The 26,812-nt window shown below is 37.1% G+C and overlaps 3 protein-coding genes across 21 annotated transcripts in view; all 3 read right to left on the reverse strand.

Moving 5' to 3' along the window:
- Window positions 1-1,466, reverse strand: part of LOC107271044 — a 36,286-nt gene extending 34,820 nt beyond the window's left edge. Inside the window, exons 1-2 of one of the 3 annotated variants that reach the window (XM_025088665.1) lie at window positions 1,345-1,466; window positions 50-729 (exon numbers count right to left, since the gene is read on the reverse strand). In XM_025088665.1, coding sequence (XP_024944433.1) covers window positions 50-535 — 486 coding nt within the window. In that variant the 5' untranslated portion in view covers window positions 536-729; window positions 1,345-1,466. Of the gene's footprint in view, window positions 1-49; window positions 736-1,067; window positions 1,157-1,344 lie in introns of those variants that run through there. The other 2 variants (XM_025088663.1, XM_025088668.1) reach the window with 2 other exon arrangements.
- A 1,578-nt stretch (window positions 1,467-3,044) lies between these two features.
- On the reverse strand, window positions 3,045-6,606 carry LOC107271143. 4 transcript variants are annotated; one of them, XM_015746797.2, is made up of 7 exons: window positions 6,006-6,605; window positions 5,653-5,802; window positions 5,331-5,356; window positions 5,138-5,267; window positions 4,756-4,963; window positions 4,149-4,403; window positions 3,045-4,057 (listed from the first exon to the last, which is right to left on the reverse strand). In XM_015746797.2, the coding sequence occupies exons 1-7, from the start codon at window positions 6,078-6,080 to the stop codon at window positions 3,966-3,968; spliced, it is 936 nt and encodes a 311-aa protein (XP_015602283.1). In that variant the 5' UTR covers window positions 6,081-6,605; the 3' UTR covers window positions 3,045-3,965. The 4 variants fall into 4 exon arrangements, with proteins under 4 accessions (XP_015602283.1, XP_024944498.1, XP_015602273.1 ...); XM_025088730.1 differs by having other exon boundaries at window positions 5,138-5,356; window positions 6,115-6,606; XM_015746787.2 differs by having other exon boundaries at window positions 5,138-5,356; window positions 6,006-6,600.
- A 272-nt stretch (window positions 6,607-6,878) lies between these two features.
- Window positions 6,879-26,812, reverse strand: part of LOC107271077 (protein diaphanous) — a 28,668-nt gene continuing 8,734 nt past the window's right edge. For 3 of the 14 annotated variants that reach the window (XM_025088707.1, XM_025088704.1, XM_025088685.1), the window contains exons 3-17: window positions 14,062-14,244; window positions 13,663-13,961; window positions 13,455-13,475; window positions 12,773-13,082; window positions 12,077-12,423; window positions 11,694-11,985; window positions 11,172-11,519; window positions 10,915-11,057; window positions 10,535-10,802; window positions 10,176-10,415; window positions 9,847-10,101; window positions 9,573-9,737; window positions 9,231-9,474; window positions 8,373-8,454; window positions 6,879-8,286 (exon numbers count right to left, since the gene is read on the reverse strand). In XM_025088707.1, the coding sequence (XP_024944475.1) occupies window positions 8,265-8,286; window positions 8,373-8,454; window positions 9,231-9,474; window positions 9,573-9,737; window positions 9,847-10,101; window positions 10,176-10,415; window positions 10,535-10,802; window positions 10,915-11,057; window positions 11,172-11,519; window positions 11,694-11,985; window positions 12,077-12,423; window positions 12,773-13,082; window positions 13,455-13,475; window positions 13,663-13,961; window positions 14,062-14,244 (3,219 nt within the window). In that variant the 3' untranslated portion in view covers window positions 6,879-8,264. Of the gene's footprint in view, window positions 8,287-8,372; window positions 8,455-8,960; window positions 8,985-9,230; window positions 9,475-9,572; window positions 9,738-9,846; window positions 10,102-10,175; window positions 10,416-10,534; window positions 10,803-10,914; window positions 11,058-11,171; window positions 11,520-11,693; window positions 11,986-12,076; window positions 12,424-12,772; window positions 13,083-13,454; window positions 13,476-13,662; window positions 13,962-14,061; window positions 14,245-15,257; window positions 15,315-15,845; window positions 15,906-18,059; window positions 18,161-18,270; window positions 18,359-19,775; window positions 20,076-26,812 lie in introns of those variants that run through there. The other 11 variants (XM_015746706.2, XM_015746729.2, XM_025088691.1 and 8 more) reach the window with 11 other exon arrangements.

Below are 26,812 nucleotides of genomic sequence, written 5' to 3' on the forward strand. Positions count from 1 at the left end.
TTAAACAAAAAATGTTTTTTAGACAAATTTTCGAAAACTGTTCAATTACCTTATAACCTCTCAAAATTCTTGTATCCTCTCCCAACTTGTTACTGGAATTTACTACAGGTAAATTACGATTCTCGTATTTTGACCTAAATCCTTTATCTATTACAATATCGGAATTGACTTGATCATTCTTATCCACTCGACGTATAGGCTTCTTATTCAATTCCATAAAATCTGGAGTATCGAATGTCTGTCTTATTAAATTACGCATACTTCTCTTGCGTGCTGTTGGAAATAAATTTTCACAGACATCGACATTTTGCGTCCTGTTCGATGACTGCTGCGTGATTGATATGTCACGAAAAACACGTTCGCTCTCGACGTTTACGCACTTCACGCGATAACTCACGTCCGGATGTCCCTTTGTCGGAATTACGTTAAAATTCATTATGCCATTACGGGGAACGAGAGTGAGATTAAAGTTTACCATTGAGTTTTGAATCCATTGAGACGTGGATGATATTTGGGTATTTTTATTAGGATTCATCACGAAATATTTTTCACACCTGCGTATTATGACACGTTGAGAAAAAGTAGCATGGTATCACTTCATCATTGTTCTTATCGTAACACGTGTTAAGGTAAGTCGAAAATGATATATTTTTTCTCTTCGTGCAAAATAGTGTTTCTCATAATTCCTTTCTCTTTTAGGTTACCGCAATGAAAGCTCCATAAAGTTCACTATTGTTGAAGGTTAAGAAACAATGGAATTAAAGGCTATTGCATTTGTGACAATTATATCTTTGTGCAGATTGAACTCTTAACACTTGAATACCAGTTGGCGACATACAATCGCACAATAGTACAATAATTTAATTACAAAGTTTATTACATAGTAGAATATGTAAATAGAAAGAAAATTCTTAAGAAGTATGAAGTTAATCAGAATTGGAACAAAAAAATTTCAAGTTAGATTAGGTAGGCTTTGTTTTACGCTTGTTCAAATCCTTACACAGCTGGTATTTTATTATTCAAGTATAGGGAAAGCTTATGAGAAAGTATAACAAGACATTAATTACCAATATACTCTAATGAGAACGTCCTCTCAGCACTTATTCAATAAAGCAAACTTGACTTGAATCAATAACAGGAACTAATTGCAAGTAGATCACTGAAATTAGAAATTTAGAATTGGATGTCAGCACAAACAATTTTGACTTGAAACGTAGGATAAAGAATATATTAATTTTGTGTTTAATCATGCATAACGGAAATAAATAATAATTCCTAAGCTAGTCTAATTATTAGGTGCACTATAGAATACGATAGTGCGACCTTACTGGTCTTGTTCATTACCTCGGTTTCTAATTATAGTAAACCATCCTCATTATCAAGAACTTAATCACCACCACAATCACCATCACCACTGTTGCCACGACGGCAAGGCTTTCAACTATTGAGAGACTTTAACATGTCCCAGGGTGTTGATTAACTTGATTCATTACTCTTTCATTAACTTATGTCATGTCTTAATAACCATGTAAATTTACACCCACGGCCTTGGCCTATGAGGTTTATCATAAATTTATAATGACCGACAATTACGTGCTTCCCATATCAGTATAAACGGATCGACGACTATCGATCTAAGTTCGAGATGCTACGATTTGTATAAGATTAATTATTTATATTATCAGACATACATTTCTTTTTAAGTACCAAAAGGTAATTACTACACGTATACATAAAGTCTGGCGATGCTCTTGAAAATACACTTAAGACATGTGCTTTTTTTCTTAAGACAGGTAAGGGGAGAAGCTTTCTGATGTTTTTCTTTTACAAAGCAACGCCAGCGGCGTTCTTGAGCTACAAGGAATATCTAGAATTTGAAATACTTTATTTCTGAGATTTTTGCTTTTTTATTAATATGATTAAACGTTCAAATTCGTATTGTATTAGTTTTAAATATTATTTTTCAGCACTTCTTTAAACACGCTTTATGCAGATTGGAGTAATAGCACATGTTACATGAATTCAGTAGCGATCCACGGCTAATTCAATCATCGATTTTAAATTTTCGGATAATACTCGCAAGAAATCGATTGGCGTGCTTCAATTTCTTTAAAATTAATTTTCATTCAATACACTTAACGTACCACTTGCACTCCCATACGATACTAATAGTTCCGCAGTAGTATCCAGAACGCAACTGGAAGTAAAGGCGATAATGACACATATTATAAGTCTCGCACTAATATAACTTCCTGCTGCGTAACTGAGTGATAGAGGGGATAGAATTTAGTAAAATTTAAGAACTTTTCTAAGTATTATTTTAAGACAGTGTAAAAGGAACTTTTTCAAACGTTGAAACAGAAGAGCATATTAAATGAGTACTTTTCTATTTAATGTTATAAAATGCTTTATCAAACTTTCATTATGAAATTCATAAAATAGCCGTCAGAATTAATGAAATAATTCTAAACTTTTAACACGAAACAACTAGTATTGCAGGTGCAAAATTACTATGCTTTTTGTTTGTGTATGCCGAAAAAAGAGGTAGACCGCATACGACAGTGTTGCCGATTGCTAAGAATTTTTAAATCATCCTGCTTGCCAGGTGTTACCGCAATAAATATTCTCATTATATTTAAAGCATGGCAAGTTCATTTACCTTTGCATGATGAACAAAAACCAGACTATAGTACCCCTATCTACAGCATGTCATTATAAGTCAGCGATAGGCGCGTAACTACTTCCTCACGTAGATTAAAAAGTTCTTCCGAACACAGTATATATACCACATAAACTGCAATAAAAAGTAAATTATTTAAGAACATGATTTTAAAACAGTCGTTGGTAAAGAACTGAGAATAAACGTTTGAGCAAGACAAAATTTGAGTACATTTTTGTCGACATTTTTCCAACTACGTTTATGTACATTTCGTTGATCAATTTTACTCATATACATCATTCATATATGGACAATTATTTTATGATAGACTTTCATATGGCTCAGGTTTAAATACATAAAATACTGTGCAATACAATTTTTCGGATTGTTTTGCTTTATGAATTTATTACCGTGATTGTACATTGTTTAAGAACAAAAATATGGTAAATAATAGAATTCTGGCAGTAAACAGTAACTGAACCAGCTTTAGCGCATTTCTTTTTGCCCCAAAATAAAACATTAAGCACTTTCTAGTTTTTACTTATCTTTGCATAGGAGAATAATTTCAAGAGAAAGTGTCCGCCAAGAAAATAGTTATCATTTACTTACTTACTTTTTTCTTTGATTGTCATAATTGTTTTCGACATTGAACTAGATACTGCAAATTACTAAGCACGTTTTAAATGGTGCAACATGTTTTCATTAAATACACTTAATGAAACTGCAACAAATTATTTATCAACTTAAATACTGAACAGTACACTTGTATTATTATTTGTAGAATGAAATATTTTCATCGTTGAGAACAAGTAAAAAAAACATTCTTGACAGTTTAAAATAAATATAAATAATATTCAGAATAATGAAAAATCAATCCCCAAACGAAATCAATAGAAATGTTGTATCAGATTTTCTGAAGTTTTGTTTGTGTAAAGCTAGAATTTTAGAAAGTTATATTTAGAAATCAAATAGAGATTAATTATCATTATCATGTAAGGTCGAAGTATGATGTTACCTAACACATCCACAAATCCCGAGAACAATCAAGTAATGTTATATAGTAAAAATTCTTTTACTTTGTACAAAATATAAATACGCCATACACTCAAGAAGTCGTGTGTAAGGCATTATAAGAGATTTTAACAATTATTCAATTCGTAAAATTAACACGAGTTGCTATCATCGGTGCAGCCACTCTATACCGATCAGTTAATCTAATTAATTACATAACATGCAGTATTAATACGCTTAATGCGTACTACCCATTGTAAAACAAATTTTGGGACGGAATCCGATAATTATAGTATCATGTCAAATCTATGTACTCAGTGAAACCGTGATTTGGTGAACCCAGAAGAAGCACTCCAACACTGCGATCCTTAGAAGCGGTAATAATGTCTAGTACTTAACTTAAGGATCGTTTATATCAATTTAATAGTACGTATATCTATTATATGCATAATAATGAAGGTACCACGCAAAAGGATACATTCGTCATACGGTGATACATCCAAGTCCTGAATATCTCCCCTATGTCGATAAACTTCACCAAGATATTCGTGGTGATCAGGATACCTTCTGTACCTTCTTAAAATACCTCCATCGCATACAGAATACAACGTGCTGCCATTTGAAGTATATCTCAGTTTCCAAATAGGAGAATCTTTGTGTTCCTTAAGAAATTCTTGTACACCAGAGTCTGGTACATATGACGAGACAAGATCCCCACCACTCATTATCAAGCCTTTTAATTAAATATAATGCACATTTTTATGACGGTCGGTAAAATCATATTAATACAGTTATTATTAAAGTATATTTAAATCGAATAAGAAAAAGGGATTTATTAAAAGGAATACTAATGTTCAACAAAGTTGTAAATTTTTTGCAATAGAAGTTAATCACTGAACGTGAAATACCGGAAGTGTCATTGAGTCTTATAAACGGATGAAATTGTTCTTCAAGCATATGCTATGTATTACAGGAAGTTGACCTCAATGAATAGTCAGATCTGTCAAAGGAAACTAAACTCTCTCGTATACTCTCAATAGTAACATGTGATGTAAAATATTATATTTTGAAACTATGACACTTACTGCAAAATCCATCTGCAGCGTTACGAGTAAAGGGTTCTGGAGTGATGCATACAGTGTTTACTGCGTGTCCAGTTTGGAATGCATGTAGCACACGTCCATCAGGAGAGGACACTTTACAGGTACCATCAGAACTTCCGGTTAAAATTGAATTCTGCCAAGGCCATGACGAAGGTACAAAACATATGTCTCTTATAATCGAACCATGCAGCTACAAATGGCAAACAATCGACCGTTAGTATTTTGCAAGAACTGGAAAATATTCTTAAATAATGTTCTAATAAACGGATTGTAATGTATGTGTCAAACACAATGACTGATGCGCTAACGCATTAGTTGACATAGAAAATATATGTATAATAATAGTTTTTATCTACAGACATACATCATTTACATAATCAAGAGGTAATGGCATCCGCAAGTCCACCAGAGTAAGGCCTTTACCATTAACAGCAACTGATATTGCCAAATTTGGTCCAGAAGGATCAGTGGCTAGGCCTGTTCTGTCTCTACCACTGAAAGCGCAGTTATCGTAGGCCAACAGTCGATCTCCTGTTTCAACGTCAATCACTACTAACCTTCGTGCATTTGTAGCAGCCACGATCTGAAGCATTGAGAATCGGTTAAGATATCTTCAGGAAAATGGTACATAAAGAATATAACAATGAAGCATCATTATAGATCATTGTAACTAAGACATAATATCTAGTAATAATCAGGAATATCATAGCATTAATTCATAAATTAGTGTTCAATAGCCAAAGAACCAGACTTTATAGCACCTTGTATATCGAACTTACAATTATAAAATCTTAATGTTTATAGTCTCGACGCTATGATTTTAACTCTGAACTTGATGTTCTAGATTAGTATATCGATACAATGAGACTCTAAGCACACCCTGGAGCCATCCGAAGTAAAACGAACTGCGTTGACATTGTTCATCTGCGGCATCAATTCAATCTGGTAGTCCAGTAGCCACTCCATGCGCAGTGCAGAATAAAGATTAACCTTGCCATCGTACCCTCCTGAACAAAACAAATACCTGTCCTGAAAACAAAAGATTGGATTATGCACACTGAGTATAGTGTCAGAAAATAGTATACAACAAACCACTGTATAATGGTCGCACAATCTAATTATTAAAGCATGACAATATTTTTATTGGGTAACGAATAAAATTTATTCTAACTAAATGGTGATTAGATTGGTAATGCTAAAAATAAATATTTCCCATTATAGTGACATAATACCCGTGGACTAAAAGCAACACCCCTGACGCTTCCTTGGTGAAATTTCAAGAATCTTGGCGTTCCCTCTTGTTGCATTTTGAGTCCTGATTCAGAGAAATTAATCTCTCACCGTTTGTTTGCAACTAATTCACTGATCACTGTTTATCAACGTTCTACGTCACATAATAAACTTCATATTCTACACAAACACAGTTGAACAGCATCGCTAAATGTTGGTACCTCTACACAATTTATATTATACAAACAATACTTCTCATGAAATCAACAAATTATTCTTTCTTAAGCATACACAACTCAAAACAACTTCAATACATAACAAGTATCTCAACTCTCATCTCTACTCTCCATCTGCCTCCATTGCAAAACAACGCCACACATATTTAAAAAATTGTTAAATTGCCCATGAAATTGCCTAAACTATGTTTGACTGTGTTACATGCTCACATACACGACGATAGCTTAAACAGCTGCTGCCATCATACGGAATTTAATATCATTTTTTATGCTTTTCACAATAGGTCGATCACTTATCAGAGCTTTCATGAATTGAAACAAGTGTTTAATAATTATTGAGCTAAAATCCAACAAATAATACGTTACTTACGATTTCTCCTAAAAGTTTACACAAATAGATCATTTACAAATGAAATTCTGAGAACAAATTTCTGTCGTAAATTCAAATTAAATCATACTGACGATAACTATCGACATATATACATACATATATAAGGTAGACAGGTATTAACAAAAGGATAAAACGCCATGAACGTGTGAATTAATTGTATTCTAATAATTTATTCTAAATTGATATTCACACTATAGATACAATATTCTTTTGCCGCCCATAGCAACTATAATAGAAACAATAGTTGGTTTTGAGATTCAAAAAATAAATTTATTATTACAACAGATTAAATTGTAGGCACGATCGTAAGTTTATACTAGAAACTTTCACAGAATCGAATAAGCTCTATATACACTTCTTTCTTTTTTGAACAACAGTATCGAATTTTTTTTCAAACGCCATGCTTATATTGTACTCATGAATTAATAGATTGACTGACAGCACTACCAAATACTTTGTTTTCCTACTAAATTTGGCACAATAACCAGATGTTATAGAGATATTGTGTATAAGGTATATCTGGCAGTATGAGATTTACAATCTTTCTTTTAAAAAAGACAATTACAAATCGTATTAGTAATTAGACTTTTATATATTCGAATTTAGTTAATCAGTACAGTCGTGCCTGAAACAAGTCGTGGCAGTTCATATTCAGCTTGCAATAGCAATTGACATGTTGCGCGTTCATATACATTATACCGAGAAAATTGTATTTAATCGCCTTGCATAATCTAACCGCGACCGTCAAGATTATAGCTGAATGCAAAGAAAAAAATTACTTTTCATAAAAAATATAAAAGGCTCTCTCTCGTTAAAAAATAAAGGCATTTGTGCCAGCGCAGGATAAACACCTGCTGGTAAATTGCACTATATACATAACTTTCGCATTAGTCAGAAAAGTGTAAAGTATGTGGAAGGAGAAAGAGTGCAAGTTATCATAAAAGAATTTACAAAAAATAAAATTAAATAAAGTAGATGGAAAAAGATTGATTCTTTTCAGTAACAATGCTATCCTTAATATCTAGCGGCTACGACAGCCACATACGTATATACCTTATCCCTCGTTGTGAATTTCAGCTTAAACTACATCCTTGTCATTCATTCGCATTCAGTAAAACATGCCGTTCGCTGAGAACTACTTACAATATTAATATTCGCTCGTGAATACAAGTACTGGTATAAATATGCATTTATATATAGAAGCTAGTACTTCGCACACTATTCCTTTAGATAACTGGCATTCTTCCAAGCTACCTTTTACAATATCATAAGAAAAGTATAGCTTACCCTTCATCAAATACACAAAAAGCGTTTGCAATAATCTTACTAAATAAATTTTTAACGCTTACATACAAGATTCAAAGTGGGCAGACACTCGGCGAAACACAGGGAAGACTTCGATAGATCCGATTGAACTGAAGGCTTAATTGCAGCTGAAAATATTTATAAGAGGCCTACGGTGGTATATCAATTATCGGAATCTAATGACGGATTGTGCGTTCATTGGACACTGTCCAATTGGAAACACCTATTTCGATCACCTTCGCTTCAGCGTTTTTTCGAAACGCTTGCTTGACTCAAGCGTAAAACATCACAGCATCAAAGTTAGGACGGAGTCAGGAATCTTTTATTCGCTATGAATAGCTCAGGAGCTCTCTGCAACAATAGTTGTTTATTGAATGCGATATTTTATCATGTCGAATTATCGTTTAATAATTCTTTCCAAAATCAATCTCACTTACGTGGATAATTCTCTTCCTAATAAACCGGTTCCAACCAGTCCAGTACGCGATCGACTCCGGTTCAGTTGTGCTCTTCTTTTTGCTGCAAAATAAAATGATAAGCTGTTATTCTGAAAAGAAAAGTTATATTTTATTGTATCTTACAAAGTATATAGTATAGAGTATTATATTTGGGGATCACTTATGAAAGTGAGCGCCATTATAAGCTACTTTTATGAAAAAATATTGAACGAGTTGGAACAAACATCATATATATCTAGGCTAAATTATTGTATTATTTATTATTAAGGTACACGCGCACACAATATTTTTAAGGCAAATAACTATAAAAGATCTACCAGGTATCGTAAGTTTTATATGGTGATTAACAGACATAAGACGATATCCCAAGGAACATTACGAAATTAATTCAGTTGTAAATAACAAAGGTTATTCGATTTTTATAAAGTATTAATTATTGGCTCGTTAATACCTGTTCTGAGAAATGTTCGATTATTTTAAAAATATCTTTTCAACAAATTCATATGACAAATTTGGACACTGGGTTAGACACACATTCAATATTGTGACTTACAGAACTCATCCTACCTGACAACCCATTTTAAACGATTTCTAGAAAAGAAAATAATATCAAAAGTTTACACTGCATTGATTCTGTACTTTATAATCTGTGTAAAATATTAACGAATCATTTACTGAATTCGAATTCTCTTGTTCACTTCGAAATGAGTCTCATATTATTACCTGCACTATAGGATAATACGTATAACAATTTTCCATACATCTCTTTCTTAAATATTTGTCAGCCATTCCTATAATTAAGCAATCCTTACTGATAAAATGAAATAATAAACTTACCGCCAGCGGCACGCGTCTGTCGTTTACGTCTTTGATCTGGCCTGCTAAACGCAGATCCTGTTTGAAGAGCTTCCATCAGACTATCCATGACACCTTCCTGCGTCTCATGAGCATTCATATCAACTAACGCACGTTTCCGTTCTGCACGAGCAGCACGTTCCGCTTCCGCTTTCTCCCGAGCTTCCCGAGCCCTTCTTTGCTTCTCTTCTCCTTCTCGTATCTTCATTATTTCCTTTTGTGCTTGCTAAAGTACACAACAGGACATTAGTCAAGAATCCTAATATTACTATCATCTAAATTGTTGAAAAAAAGCTATTAGCATGAAACAATAGCTGACTTTACCATGAAGTTGTCTTTAAAAGTTTTAATATCAGTAAAGAATTCTTCGATAGTATATTTTTGCTTATCGAAAGCAAAGAATTCCGAAATGTCCGTGTAGAGACTGTCCATATTCTTGAACATATTTTGCATGACCTCATACGACTCTCTAGCTTTCTTAGCGAATGGCTGTAAGATATTAAATTAAGGAAAACAAATTTTTATATATTAATATTTTTCAAAGAAAATTCAATGATTAATTAACGTGGAAGATATAGAGTCCATAAGTCAAGGATACAGTCATAACTTCGACGAACTTGTCTTCGTTACTTTGCGGAACTTTTGAATTCGCAAGGTCCTGCTCAAGATTGCGCAAGTTTGCATCCATTTGACGAAGTGTGCCTTGTATTTGTTCCAACGAGACACGACTTGCTCTGTCGACGTGGGCCAATTCCTCAGAGAAGCTTACACACTCAGGGAATTTTCTTTCTATCGTATTTACCAAATAATGCATGAGGGTCTGTTTATTATCTACGTCTTTCGTACTCGTAAGCTAAAATAAAATTGATATTGTTAATTTTAAAGGACACAAACGTTTTGGATTTATAACGACGGAAAGATTCGCACCTTTGTAAGAAAACTAATTTCAAAGCCGAAAGCTTCACCGTTTTTCGAACCAGAATTCATATAATTTCCAAGTAACAGAATTAATTCGAGAATTTTCGCAAACTTCTTGCTACTCTTCACCTCTTCGCAGGCTGCAGTACCAGCTACAATGTCTGGTTTCACGTCTTGTACTAATTCTTCATAACGCAACATAAAACTTAATGATTTCAGTCTTGGCTGTAACCTCTTAATGGTTGATATCTGTGAAAAGTATGTTGAATTCAGTGAGAGGAATGTTGAATTCTTTTGAATTCAAAAGCAGTTACAATGCACTGTTTCGTTTGCAAAATCGTTACTTGATACTTAATTATTTTATTTACCGTTACACAAAACTGTTCAGCTTCAGTTAAATCCTCGTACTGTTCTTTATAAGTCTGTAACTTTGTGAGTTGATCAGGCGGCGGCAAATACTGTAATAATCCCTGCAAAACGTTATCTGAAACTACTGGACCTTCGCATCTCAATAAGCAAGATTTAACTTCCTCATAAGACATGTGTTTCAGTGTTCCACCAAGAAGAATAGAGATGTTTTGTGCTGCCTTTCCGTCAAGAACTTTAAGATCTTTAACTTTTTTCGTTCCAGTAGACCTGGAATGAACAAACCTCAACGTATTATCCAATAATTAGCAAAAAGTTTGAAAAATCTAATTAGTAGTAAGATAACAAGATTTTAATTGAGTACAACTTTATAATTACTCACTTGTCAACAACATCATCAATCTTCCGCCCTGATGGTTTTGAAGCAAATTGTTGAGCTAAACCTTTGAGGATATCTGGACTCGCGAGTTTATCCTCTTGTACTTTTACCCAGAACGACTTTTCTGTGAGCCTTTGCGGTAAAATCTGCAGAACAAAACTTCAGGTAATTTCATTTCCTAATTTCATAAAGATAAGAAGGAGGTTTTGTTATCTTCCGATTGTATTCGGGTATTAATTCAATATAATACAAATACTTACTGCCTTCCAATTGGCTCTCTTCAGTGGACCTTCCAAATCCCATTTCTTTTTGGGTTTCAATCCGTGTGGTAGCACTTGAACCGCTAAAGGCATTGGAGGTCTGGGACCTCCCATCATCGGAGGTGGAGGTGGACCACCCATACCTGGCATAGGAGGTGGCGGAGGACCCCCCATTCCAGGCATTGGTGGTGGAGGTGGACCACCCATTCCTGGCATTGGAGGTGGTGGTGGGCCTCCCATACCTGGCATGGGGGGTGGTGGTGGTCCACCCATGCCAGGCATTGGAGGCGGTGGAGGTGCTCCAATCATACCGGGTAAAGGAGGAGGCGGGGGGCCACCCCCAACTTTCTGAAATAGCATAATAACCATAATTTGTAGGAAGACAATTATTTAACGATAAAGAAGGTATTCATATACGAAATTACTATTATGAAAATATTGATAAGGTTTTCAGTCGTTAACAAACAAATAATGGAGAATGACTTTTAGTGATATACGATCATATAATCCGTAGATACTTACAGCTGGCGTATTCCCTGATCTACCAGTTCCTTGTTCTAATTCTTTGATTTTATTTTCAGCATGTTGCAATTTCGCCTCCGTTTCCTGTTTGCTAGCAATAGCTTCTTCTAATTTCTGTGTCATTTCTGCAACGCGACGGTCATCCTCAGCCTTCGATTTTTCAACTAATGTATCGATCAGTGGCTGAACGTCTATTTGAAAACGTTTCGTTGCACTAAAATCTGGATCACAGCCCGAACGGTGTAGTACGATTTGCGACACGCATTCCTCTATTAATTTATAATAAGCCGGCCTGAAATAAGGCAAACAAATACATGTGAATTATTAAATTTGTCAAGAAGTAGGCGTTTCTGCTGTAACCGATGACATAACGTGTTGCTGACCTCACTAAAGCATCGTCTCTGATGAAGAGTAGGTGTTGAAGAATGGACAGGAAATAAGGCTCGGCCATGGTATCCATCACCATGTTCTTCACCACTTCGAAACAGTCATTAACGTCATCTAATTCCAACCTCACATGATCAAATCTTTGTACAAACTCCTCGTAGTCTTCCTCCTTGTAGTCGTTAAAAATTTTCAAGTGGGTTGACAAATCTTCAGACTCGTCTCCTTCCAACGTTTCGAGAATATCGGCTAGTCCTACTCGCATTATTTCGTTTCGCAGGTGCAACCGGAAGTCCAAGTCTTCCGCGGATGAGATTATCGAATTGATGAGTTGAAGACATACCACCTGCAGAAATAAAAGCATTTGCATTTTATAGAATAAAGAAAAAAAATACATATTGGGTTGGCATCAAAGTAATGAGACACCCTAGAAAACTCGACATATGTCCTTTTTTAAATTAATTGTTTTTGACCATATTCTAGTATGTCGTAGAACATTCTACATATTTCCGCTCTGTGGGTATATACAATAAAAAAACAATTAATTTAAAAAAAGACATGTGTAGAATTTTCTAGTGTCTCATTAGTTTCATGCCAACCCAATAGATATTAGTGAATAAGTAGGTCGATTATTTTTATTCACTCAACGTATCCAAATACAGCCTTTAGAATCTATTATGATTACATATACGTACCCTCAAATTCTCATTTTTCTTGTTCATTAATCCCTGAACAATTGGTAGGAACCTCTCTCTTCCCTTGAATTCTCCATTCATGGTAATAGCATCCAGAACTTTTTTGTGGCTGTCGCTTGAAATAAGGCAGACCGCACCAAGAAGTTTTACAGCTTCGTGCATTACTGACGGTTTACTAGGTTCCAAAGATCTTGCCACTATCGTCAGCGCTTCATGATGTGCAAGCATCTCCTTTATTCCCACGGTATTGTTCATTATAGCTTTTAGGCAACGAATACATTCGTACTGTATTCGTTCGTAACGATTGTCGCTGTGAAGATAAAATGCAGTCCGTTAGAAATGCACGTTAGACAAAAGAGAGCGACAGTTGAAAGAAGCATAATATGCAGATTCTAAAAACTGATAGAAGCAAATAATTAATAGACCTCATTTTTTCCCTGAAATTCAAATAAAAACTTGCACGTCAAACTTAATCTAAAAGTGCATATAAATGGCTTATGCTGTTAAAGCACCAAAGGATGAATATAAAAATGTTTTCTACTAAAAAAGATCTATCGCTTTAAATCCTGTTGCTTGACGGATTTCATCTAAGATATGCAGACACAAAGCCGAAATGAAAATAAATATGCCGCAACTCAACGTAATGAAGAACACTAACTAGTATTAAACATTTGTCAGTTACCTATCGTAACATATGAAGGCACTGCAATAGAACAATATTAGAATTAGTTTTCCGATGCGTATTATATTTTCAATTGCATAGCACCATTCATATCTCCGTGTCACAATTGAATCGTGTTCGAATCGAATTATGTGATATAATTCCTAAAAGTATCTCATAGCGCTTATCCAGATTAACGTTATCTACTAGTAAAAACACAAAAACTCACTTTCGATAGCATTCGTTAAGTGTGGCGAGAACTTGTTTAAGACCTTTCGTCCCAAATTCTTGAACCCAACTCAATGGATTATTCGTGAGCGCAATCCTGAGAGATTCGATGCAATTGTAGATTTTATTAACGCTCAGATCAGGTTGAGCCAGGTACTGTATGTAATCCGCCGGTTTGTCAAACTTCGATTTGTTTTCTTGTACGGTGCCTTTAAAGTGCAGGACTAGCATCGCTCTCTTCTTTTCCTCCGGTTGCTGTCGCAACGGTTCCTTTTTCTCTTCTGTTAAGTTCATGTTTGCCTGAAGGAAAGAAAAAAACAACAATTAAATTTAAAAAGACGAAGAACAACATTACCATCATAAAACGTAATGACCCAGTATCAAAAAAAAATGTACGTACCAGCATCTCTTCAAACTTATCATTCATAGTCTCCTCGTCCATATTCTCAATGATGGATGCCTGCTGTTCGATTTCATTGAAGTCATCACCAGAGTGGGGGCGGGGGATAGTGTTGTGGCCAGTGCCACCTCTGACCCCACCCCCACGACCCGATTTTTTCGGCCGACCGAACCATGTGTCCAGCTAAAACGAAAAGAATCGACATTTTTATGAACATGTAAGATTCATAATTTTTAAAAACTATACACACAGTGTCAGTGAACTCTTAGGCTCTCCGTGGCATTGCTCAATCGAATTCGTATACTGAATGCGAATGTTATGATTTCTAATTTGCTCGTAGCCCTATGTTATATGCATGCATTTGCCTTACTGTTATGTCGCGTACTTCGACAATGCATAACCCAAGGTAAAAACTGTACGGGGCAACTAATGAGTTCAGCTTAAACACTTTACTGATCCACAGGCAACAGCATGGAATTCAACAAATCTGTTTACAAACAAAACTCTTATCGATCTCACAGCAATTCTTACGTACATAACTCTTCCTTGATTAAGCATGCCCTTTGACCCTTATCATTCGGAACGTAATTAAAAAGGCCACAATTAAACAACAGTGTCTTTTCGCGATACTTTCCCACACCATCTTTCTATTTTCGTCGCATCACGTTGGCACGGTATCAACGACATAAACTCCCAAAATAGATGATAAAAATAGATCCTATAAATATCTAGGGAGCGTTAAACAACATGAAAGCATTATGGTCAGACGATAGACGCCGAACGTAAAACACCGTAGCAATTTGCCCAACGATATTAAAAGCCTCGCTCAGTAGGTAATTCAAGGTCTTTCCGTTACTTCCTTCTACGTAATCGCATTCTTGCTCGACATTTCTCGCAATCGCGTTTACCATGGGTTATTCGTGTAATGAAAATACTTTGAGAATGATAAACGTGTCCAAAGACAACAGACATCAGACTGTGGAAAATTTGCGAATTTTAATTACCCCTTGTAAATAATTAATCAACCCCCCCCCCCCTCACCATTACAGAATAACAAATAATTTTCGTGACATCGCACGATACATAACAATGTGCCTAAATGAATTAAAAAAATTTGTTGAAATAATAAAATAAAAAATAAATTATTAAAAACTAACAAATATTTGTCCTCGATATTCATTTAAAAAATATTTTACCTCAAAAAATGTCCAAATGTACTGACACGATATACACCGCATACCGCGACATATAAATTGGCATTCCAGAAGCAAAGAGACAAGAGCAATCGGATGCTGTTGTCGCTGCACACTAGCTTATCACCACGATATTATTATACTCCTTGTTAACGGACTGCGATGCGAACTTGCAATGAAACGAGTGCCGAAAAGAATTTCGCCTACGGCCTATTACGTCCTATGCCAAGGGAGTGGAAGTGGTATAAAGGTATACGGTCACAAAAAAATACAATCATTAGTCATTCGAAAAGCATTCGTCGGGTCGGACTTATTGGGAAAACAATAGCATATTTAACTGTGGCACTACTTCCATTGTCGTACGGCATAAGAGCACGACGGTGTAGGTGGTTAGAGAAAAAATTGGAACAGACCATTAAAAATATTTTTTCATCCATTGAAATGATCCACCCCTTATATAATGACCCTACAATAGATCCGAAATATATGTGCATATAAGTATATACTGGCGAACGTGTCATTCTTAGGAACAGTGATTAACAAGAAACATATACAAGAAAGATACTCATAAGGAGCCACTAACACTTTCACCTGAACATTACGTGGATACGAGGATCGTGAATTGTTAACAATCATTTTTCATGGAATCGTGACAGTTCGACGGGATACGTAAGCCATGATATGTCACGGGGATATAACGGGTGTCCCTGATAGTACACTACCACATCCGTTCGACGAACTAGAACAATAAAGCATTTCATTTGGGCATATAGTCGTCCTTGTGCTCCACCTTGGGTATATCGTTATAGGAATAATATACAAGCCGAGAGACAACTAGTTTTAAACGTTTTTAAATGTTTCGAGAAACGTGAGAGGCAAGCTAGTCAAATGTAATTCAATTATATAGTCGACACCATCCGCATAGCCGGAGGATGGCGACGGTACAGTGAATAAGAATTTTCACGATAGCACGTTGTAATTAATAATCTAGTTGAACCATACCGTTGTCTCAGGATGACGCAAGCATAAAATATTCTCGAAATCGAATTCCAAATCCTTCAAGTACTATTCCGTACTTCCACCGTACATCTGGGACTGCGCCATTGACTTCACACGTTTCACCGGTACGTTACAGCGTTTACTTATGTCAGATTGACATTCGACGAGAAGCCAATGCGGTCGAGAAGTGACGAATAACTTTCGTAACCTGTCGATCTCTTACTGGTAACACAATGTATAGACGATCGTCTGTCTGATTATAGACTGTACTTTCCCTTAGAAAAATTCGAGTATATCGATTGCGACGGGAACTGTCATTTACCTTGGGGTTTAAAAATATATAGCGGCATACGTTGATTAAAATTATAATTGAATACGAGAGAGTTTACAAATACTCGGGTTATCGTTGATATACGGTTAATAGAAAATCGTGCATTACGATCAAGACGCAATGATACCCGGGCGTGGCTATTCAAACTGGCTATATTTGCAACTCTCACAGTACGTATGCAATCGCGTAGCTATCGAATAATCAAGTAATCGGCAATAATAGAAATTCCGTCGTTCGAGTCCGACAAACAGCTGATAATATTATCAGGGACGTTAGGCGAGACAATGTTAACCTCGTAATCTACTAGAATGCGTGAGGCTTATTAATTTAAAAGTAGAAAAAGTCCTCGTCGAGCCACTTTTGTATGTACGTACTTGTGTAATTAACAGATGTAACTTACCAATGGGATTCGAAAGCAAATGCACGTTGCCCAACTGCAAGGCGATTTGAATATTGAAATAAATTTTTTAACCATTATACCGCGATAAATGGCTTGGAAAAATTTTGAAAAAATTTCGTCTGCTCGCTACTTGGTTGAATTACGAACTACTTCCAATGATATCCTCATATTTGATCAGACAGCAACTGTTTCGAACCGTGAACTAGAATTTAGTTATCTACGAGTTTTACATTACCGTGGAAACGTATTGGCACTAACGAGTCCCGATTGTTATTTATATATGTTTTCCTTTTTATCGCTTGTCTCTCCAGCTGTTCGTTATGAGACGGACGATATCTACAGGCGAGTGTGAGATCAGCGACGCAGCGGTTGCGAGCGAATGACTTCACGTCTAGTTTTACACTTTATAAAAATTATCTGAAGCAGAAGGACGTTTACCGACAGCAGAGGATGCTTTTGCATGGTATTTGTAATTGCGCCACAAAAAGTAAACACCAAGTATTAAGCGGCCAAGTAACAGTAAAGAGATTTCATCGAATCGGGTCAGGTCAACAGAGACATTGCTTGAAAAGCATTGACACTGAAACAGTCGAAGGCCGTTGGCCATCAATTTCATTTATTTATATAAATTATATCATCGAAAATAGAATCCTCGCTTGACGTCAATTTATTCACACTCTCGGAGAATTTATATTGGGATGTATGATATATAATCAGCGATGCAAGAAAGCAAATGATTTTGAAAAGCCTATGAAAAATCATCGATCATGAAATATACTGATAATAAATCATAAAGAAAAAACGATGAATTGGGTAATATTGAATTTTTAGAAAAACTGTCGCAACTTATTGACATTCCAGGAATCAAGAAATTTCCAAAAATAAATATAACGTATATTTAAAAAAATTGCCAATTGCACTGAAATAATTTGGCGAAATAATTAAGAAAAAAAAAACACTAAAAACTTTACACGAGTTACACATTAATCTTAGCGCACTGGATTAATTTTGATATATCAATCGAAAGCCGTAGTTAATTACTATAGCTAGATTAGCATGAGAACCAAAAGCATACCCATTCCGTGATCATGGTGTCGTACTCTCTATTAGTAAAGCTTCCACGTGGTAGACTTTTACGTAAGTCTTTACAGTTAATAATTAGTTCGCACTTGTGCACTATATTTTATATTAGGCACCAGCGATCAGAGTCGTTCAGATTATGAAAAAAAAACAATCAAGTCGAATAATAACACTGTAAAAAGTTTGAGATCCATCGATCCACATACATAATTCCACTGAAGCATTTTATTCTTCGATTCGTCGTCCATTGAAGCTTCCAACAAACACTAAATCGCATCGACGCTCTGCATACACCTAATCAACAATCAACAATGACACAGATATCTTTCACTGACATGACACGAGTAACTCCGTTTTACATGAAACATTTCTATAAAGCCACTAAACACATATAATTTCCCGTTCGTCGCATTCAGCAGCGTACATTAACTGAAACTTCAATTCTAAAATAACACGAGTAATAATTGTTCGTAAAGAATGCGGATATTGTACCATGAAACCCAATGCATAGCCGCAGTAAGGAAATGGAATTTTCTGTTAACCACTTTTCTACTACGTCACTTTATACTAAACGGCTTTAAGCCGTACGACGTCTGTAAACGACCGTACGAAACTCTTTAACCGATGTGTACACAGGCTAAAATTCAATTACGTGATGAGGGAGTGCTTCGAGTTGTCGGCACAATGATCAACAGAGTCCTGAAGGAAGTTTTTCTTTTTTTCCCCTTGGATCAAGTAACTTTCCCGTCGTGAGAAATTCTCCTTCTGGAGGCCGCAGTATGGGAATTGGAAACAAAAACATTGTCTGTGGTAAGAAGCGAGAACACTTAGAAATTCAATAACCAATGTAGGATTAGATCGACGTCAATTCTTTCATTAGCACGTAGTATATACCTGTATATTCATTAAAAAAAGAGTTGCACAAGCTAAGAGGCTAGATATGCAAGGCTATTTCAAACAGTGATGTAGTAATGAATTGGACGGCTAATTGTCGTTATAATCTAAATGGCTATTTTTCGGCGTGATGAACACTCTTATCGTTAATTTTCAATGAGTATTTTATCACGAACTGACTACACCGTTAAATGGTGGAATACAGTCGATCAGCCGCTTCCGCATTAATGTTCTCTTCTAACTGTGACATCATGGAAGTATAAAACGGACACCTGTCAAACGCAGTACGCAAGGCTGCTTATATTATTTTCCCACATAATATCTCCTCTTATAATTTGGAGCTTTTAATAAAATATTCAAAATAAAAGAGAAACATAAAAGGAAGTGGGACTTTTTATATGGTCGTTGAAAGTTCAAGAATGACCTTTATTGTAACTCTGAATGTATTAGGCTATCATTGAGTTTCATCATTAGCAAGGACACTTCCGTAATTAATTATTAATTGACGACATACGTGAGTCACGTACCAAATTCCATTTTGTTTCAAAGATGAAATTAAGATAACTGAATTGATCTACGGTTTTACGGAAATTTGTAAAAACAAGTAAATTTGAAAAAAATGATTTGGCAAAATATTATTCTAAAAAATGCAAAAATTATCAAATTTTTAAAGATTCAACATCACGACCCTATCGACGCTATAAAATTAACGGACTATCGCAGTTTACAAGATAATTCCTATCCTGTACGCTTGCTGAATTCAAACGACGAGCGTCAAAGAATGTCACGATGTATTTTCCAAAAAAGGATTTCATACGTTTCCACTTGTTGAGCACGTCTTGTTCTCAAGTAAAAACGTCACTTCCCTTCAGCCTTCCTCTTGACCGACGAGTGACAAATTTTTTTCAGACTCTTTGGATTCGGATTTTTTCGTAATTTTAATAATAATTAAAAATATCTCACTCTACGCACTGTTCGCACTTATGTTCAAAAACTTTCTTAACGTACAATACTATCGTACCAAGCAATGCTTGGGCATCGGAGTCCCCGAGTATCGAATAAGCGAGGTCAGTTCCGCATAGGAGGAAGGTGCACGAAAGACTGACTCCGTGCTCAAGAGTCTGATAGAGTTCCACGCTGCGTAGGAGGTGGCTTAAGACGCAGTTAGGACTTACGAATCTTTGGAAAGTCTCAATCTAAATGGCACACACTGAGTCGTTGATCATTAAAAATTTAATTGTGACAAGCGACACGTAAAGCATAGATATCTCGTATACAATACATATACAACATATATGAAACACCCAGTAACACCACGCTAGGTACTTTTACAAGTAATTTAAAAGGCGCTCTATCTCCCAAGTGCTTTCACTAACCTCTCTAAATCGTATCGTGCAAGTATAAAATACCTTTGAAGATTCTGTGAGCGCATCATCTTCGGCATAAAGACTTCAACAGTGAAAATACAATTTAACAGCATTGAACGAAGACGATACCCTCGCGTGACGAGATGCCTTTACTAGTTAGTTCAATAGTTTATAACGATACAAACGACGATTATAGATATATTTTCACATGGTTTTTCACCATACTTCACTCTGTTCGCCCTAATGTAAAGAGTTTTAAACCCGCAAGCAGCTTTGGTCTTACCTCCTATATCGGAAACGCTTCGAGTGCACCTTTAACATTATTAAGGAGGTCTCGTGGGTTCTCTAAAATACATCCACCCATGAGTGACGCACAACCGCGTGCACGTATCTACTTGTGTCACTGCAATTCGAGATTACCGTGTGGTATGTACAGCCTGAAATTAAGACATCACCGAATACAAAAATAATGATGACCTCCCAATAATAGCGCGACACAGTTTTCGCAAGCGCGTGTGATCGTTTCTTGCCATTCAGTCATCCCCCAAAGATCCGTTTGCTGTTAAAAAGGATTCGTGACGGAAGCATATCTCGTAGAGAATATAAGAAAAAAGGTACTTTTAAGAACGTTCAGTCTGCCGTACTCCAACGACTTACGAAACGCCAGAGTATCACGTGTAGTACACTTCCTCGCATCGATATTTTCATCCATCTAGTGGCTGGCATCTTCAGTGAATAAACTTGCGTCAGAACGCACACGCCGTCTCAGCTACTTCTTTTGTTTAGTCGCGCTCGTTACTTCACTGTCTATTTTTACAGATGCTGAAGCGCTCTTATATTTCACGTAAACACTAACGACGCGGACGACACGTTGCGTACGGACGTAACGTCGAGTTTCAGCTGCAGTCCTGAGTGTCCATACATTTTTGGTATACCGTTCGTCGAAAAAAAAAAAAAAAAAAAAAAAAAAAAAAAACTGCTGACATTGATAAATAAGAAAGGAATATTCAATGGGAGGAACGAAACGTATTTTCACCGTTCTAGTGTAACGAAACACGTCTATACTTCACAGAGACATGACACGCTACATTCCCGATATGTAAAAGGAGAAAAACGAGGGAATGGAACTGAAGTAGAGAAATAAGGAGCACGAAGGAAGCAGCGGCAATGTATCTTACGTATACGACTATAGGTACACTGACAGATCGCCTGCAACCTGCAATTGATCCATTGGCCATTGTATGTACGTCCCTCAGAAGCAAGAGGAAGACCCTGAAAGTCATTGAGACGCAGATAAAATATTTTTCTAAAATTACAGAGAGTATCCTCAGCGGCACGAAATTAGAGTCTACTGATGACGACAGTGACCTGCATCCGGTTGCCCGTGTCACGTGCGTCCAGCGTCTAAGAATCCTACAGTGTCAAACGTGACAGGTGGCGGTTGGTCGGTAAAAGAAAAAAGGTAATTAACATGTAAATAGAGTCGTCTTTGATTAGTCCGCCGGTTTATCTCTGATGCGCGCGCCGGTAGAACGATGGCGTTCGGTAGGTAGGTAGGTTGGTACAGTTACATCATAACACGAGATTAATGTAACGGTACACAGAGGAGGATGGAAATTAAAGAAACCAAAGTGAAGAACTCTCCTACCGTTTCGTCCACGGTGGAACGCTTATCAAGAACGTGCTGACTTGAGTTTAAGTTTGTAAGTACCTGGCAATTTTCATAGTCATGCGTACGCACCGTAATCGTATCCGCGACCGTAACCATGGGGATAGGCCTGGCATAGATATAGCATAGCTATGCGAACCGGTCGCAAGAGCTTCTCACCGTGTACGTCGGTGCACAGACTTGTGCATCTCCTGGAACCACCTTTGAGATCGTTCCAGTAAGATACAACAGTCCGCGTTGGTTGTTTCAATGCCAAAAAGAAAATCCAACTGAGATTAAAGCCTGGAAACACCTGCAATGATTTGCACCATCCGGCCAAGGCGCGATGTTAAAATCGGGAGTCCCTGGAGTTTTCGTAATTGAATTTGTCCGAGGTAAACAAGAAGAGTAATATGGAAAGGACAGTGCGCCAGAGCATAATACGACGAAGCGTTTGAAATTGACGATGGCGTCATCTTATTCGGCCTTGTCCCACTGACGATGAATCCGCCCGAAGAACAATTCGAATACGTTACAGTGCGCAGACTCTGCGCTCTAAAGAATCGCCAAAATCATTTCGATTGCTAGAACGAATAGAAAGGTCAATTGCAATCGATACGATTTGTACATTGTCGCCAATCACGTCCCACAGACTGTGTATTGGGAGTCGAGAAAAGTCGGGGGAAAATGAGAAAATCAGAAATCCATCTCGCCTGGAGCACTTTTCACCTCCTTGAGCCGTATCGACGTGTGACGAGTAAGGAGCGAATGTACGAAGGTTTGAGGTCGTTGATACGTCTTATTTTATAGACGAAGGAACCTCTTTGGTGATCCCGTCGTCTTCACAGGCAACGGTGAATCACGAGGCACGACTATATAAACTGCGAATGATTAGCGTGAATCATTAGCGAATCACTGACAAGGTCGTATGGAGTAGGTTTTTTTCAATCGCGAATAACTATTTACAAAGAAAATCAGTAATAGGATGACGAGCGCGAATCGGCAAAATCGAACCTATACAGCGAAGAAGATGGGCAAAAATATATAAGCGAAGAGATCAAAGAGGACCAAGGATCATTGAGATTACGAGCAGAAACAAAATCTAGCAAAGGTGACCAGAGAATAAAAATATTCATGGATACCCCCTAACAGAGAGAAGAACATACGGAGGCTGCGAAAGGAAGGTCCACGGCTCTGTTGGAATATAGAGGTCGCTGAGGTCACTTTGAGTGACGTCACTCACGGGCACGCCTGCACGACTGCCTCGTAGGCGGAGAACGGTTTATGGATTTTTAAATAACGAAAGATCGAGGACGATAGGGCACCGTCGTTAGACAATTTTTCCAAAAATCAAACTGCTACTTTGATATACATATGATAAATAACACACACAACTGTTTGTTGGATTTTTATAAAAATAAAAAATTGTCGATAAACGTCATCCTTAACATATGATTTTAATATGCCGAGGTTATAAATCAGCAAAATGTAAGAGATCGTATGCAATAGTATCAATTTTCTTTTATATGTCTAGGACCTATCTGGGTTCCCGCGGAACCAGCCAGGCCTAGCTAGGTAGGACCCTGACAGACCCGTGATATTCTCATAATGGAATTTTCACCAAGGCGCGTATAGTTAATCTTACTGATTTCCGTACGGTACGGCAATATCGTGAAAATTTTTATTATAGATCACGTTTTTTGATACACCGGCAATATTGTGCTTTCGTATTGAAGGATGACTAAAAAAATCGGAGACATGAATAAATAACGAGCTATCTGGTAGCAACAATCGAAACTAATCGTCATAGTGGCTGAAAAACACGAATTGACGTAAAACACGTCAAATACCGTTACACGCAACAAAGTTTACTCGTTATGGATATCTCTATAGCTAAATGTGAAAATAAAAAATTCTGCAAACGCGTGCGATCGCTCCAACTCCATTTAAGGAATCAAAGTTTTCAGGCAATCATGAAACTACAAGCAACACTAGGAGTACGATTTCATGCCGCCAATACAACAAGACTATGCGAACAGAATTTCAAATGGCAGTACCAAGTTACCTAATGCAGATAAGCACGATTTCAAAGGTATGATAGAGAATTGCTATGAGTATTTGAAATATGATAAGTTTGTAGATAAGTTTCACTTATCAACAAACAGATAATACGGATCAGGCTGAGTGAGTAACTTGTGTATCAGTACCTACGTAAGCATCATTCAGATTTAGATAAAACCGTCTCGATCCCTAGTAGCATTATGAAAATCGTGGTCCCATCGGGGTCCTAGCTAGGCCTGTACTAGCTTAGTGAGGATCCTAGACAGGCTCAGGACCTGCGGAAGAAAGTTTCTACTGCGAATAGTATAGTCGGTGTTAAAAATTATTTAACTATGAACTAACCGTCACGCGACAATCATAGAGAAAATAAAATTGTCCCATATGCTACACAACGACTGTGCGTTTCATCGATTCGAATGAAACCTCAATGTGTCTACCGATGGACGTCAGGCATCATCAAGCACGAATATAGCGAATGTATCGCGTGATAGGTGTAAACACAAGCAAGCGAAGATCGAAAGGATCGATTTATACCGGTTGTGACGAGAGCGCATGGATGTTAGCAAAAATGAAGCTAAGGTCGAATTTCCGAGCCGAACGACGCGATGCACAGTCACGTTACAAAACGGACGCAGAGCCATAATCCGTGATTGGATATCGGCAAAAAGTCATCAAGACATTCTCTCGAAGGTTTCGTACTTCCGCGTGCTTCCTTGGCGTGCGTCTGTAACTGATGCCGATCAGGCTCCCTACTCGTGGACGTAACTTTATTGTCTCTTTTTCTACCCGCGGCTGCAAAGCGTCAGTAAACGATTCTGTAATGCGACTCATTGTTAATATCTCGGTCTCTCTCAACCATTTTCAAAGCATATATATATGTATATATACACAACACACGCCAGGCCTCAATAGAACGACTTTCTATCGGAAGAAAACATTTAAGAACAGTAATTGGCCGATAGGGAGATCGAAATAATCGGGCAGAAGAATAGATTCAATTTCGTTGTCAGTGAATGACGAAATGGCGTCGGATTCTAGAATCGAAAGGTACACCGATACTAGCTACAGTACAATCGATCGCATCTATATGTATACATATAGCGACGGACCCAGTGCACTTAATTTATCTTAACCGATATTCTATATCGAAACAGGAAGGTAAATGTGAAAACGATAAGTTCAGAATGTTTCGTCAATAGGATGCAGCGTTACGCGAGTAACTCCCGAGATTTCATACAAGGTTTTCTCGTTCAGGCACTTTTTCGATGTCTTACTAAACGGGGAAGCGGACGGAAAAGTCATTACGGAATAGAAATCTTGGGGGAAAATATTCTCGTTCATTACGAAAGAAGACTGCATTGGTGTCGCCTAGGTAAATACGTACATCCCTCATCACAGAGAGTCACGTCTTAGAACAGGAATTAATCGAAATCCTGAAAATCAAATTATTTGTCGAAAAGACGGATGATATAAATGAATACATCCCAGAACGAAGTACCCACTGCCTTGGACGCATATTTTTTTATCTACTCGCAACCTCCGACGAATTCACTTCCGAAGTAACATATCGAGACACGTAAAGAAATAATCATTCGCGCGTGATCTTAATAGATTATATTAATGGAAAATTTGTACCACAGAGAGTCGTCGATTATTTTCGAAAAATCGAACGATCATAAAACTGATATTAACGTTCTCAGACTAACGTCCAAGATAAGCTCTCCCGTCGTTACTTCTAATTCGTTCGGGGCGCCGAATTATTTTGAGGCGAGAGCGAGGAATTGCCGAAGAATGCACTCATCCTCGTGGAATGCAATGCGGTAGGACCGGTTTTCAGCTGTGACAAATATCATTCGAAGCCATTGACGTCATCGATCGCCATATACCAAAGCTAACACTTTTATTTCAAAACAAAACTCTGTTCACTGACCATCGCCGTGTTTTGTGTATTATTTGTTCAGGTGAATCAGTGCTCCTTTTAGACCCTGACTGCCTCGTATGCCCCGCACTGCTAAGCGACAGGATACCTCTTGAAGCAGGTAAGTCGTAAGTGAGTGAGCGAGTGGGTAAGAAAGTGTGCAAGAGTAGACAAGGAAGAAAGAAGACAGCGCAAGGTACAAGAAGAGACAGAGACCCAGACCAATGGAATACTGTAGAAACATCAGATAAAAATGGTTATACCATGCAATACTAAAATAACAGAGAGAGCAATAATCATCTTTCAGTACCCTATTGTCTGTCAATTATGTAACGTGGGCGAGACTTATTTCCTGTCGCCCCAATGTACAACTTTCTTTTAGCATTAATGACCTCCCATAGAATTAATAAACTCCTCCGAATCCTTACCAATGCAATACATTAAAGCATTACCGTACATAAACGTGCCGATCGCCTACACGACCCACGATCATTGAATATAACCTCAAAAAAAAAAAGCATGACTTTCGCCGCCTTTGCATATTTCCTGCCTGCGTCCATACTAACATACTTCGTCCGTGTTAGGGACGCCAGAAACGTAACAGGGATTACTGAAACTCGAAATCCACCACTTCGGATTTCTACCCACATTCCTTTAATCCCATCTGCACGAGCCGAGAAGCAGTAAGGGGGTCAGATGTTTCAACGGTCGGATGTTTCAAGAATATGGAGAGCAGGGTGTCGAGCGTTGCGATAGCCATAACAGGAAATGGTGCGTGAGCCCATGTGGAACGTATCGTTGGCAGGTGCCTTTCATTTGGCAGATATCAGTGTAACAACGTACATTCCGTAGACAGCTAT

This window comes from Cephus cinctus, unplaced genomic scaffold (assembly GCF_000341935.2).
Source record: "Cephus cinctus unplaced genomic scaffold, Ccin1 Ccin1_scaffold0080, whole genome shotgun sequence".
Classification (NCBI taxonomy): Eukaryota; Metazoa; Arthropoda; class Insecta; order Hymenoptera; family Cephidae; genus Cephus; species Cephus cinctus.

Bases quoted from the DNA above. Each gene is read 5' to 3' on its own strand.
- LOC107271143 (XM_015746787.2), bottom strand. From the start codon at position 6,080: ATGCAACAAGAGGGAACGCCAAGATTCTTGAAATTTCACCAAGGAAGC. The intron at 4,404-4,755 runs GTAAGTGTCATA...TTTAATTAAAAG, and splicing joins CGCTGCAGATGGATTTTGCA to GCTTGATAATGAGTGGTGGG. The intron at 4,058-4,148 runs GTATCCTTTTGC...GTTAAGTACTAG, and splicing joins TGTATCACCGTATGACGAAT to ACATTATTACCGCTTCTAAG.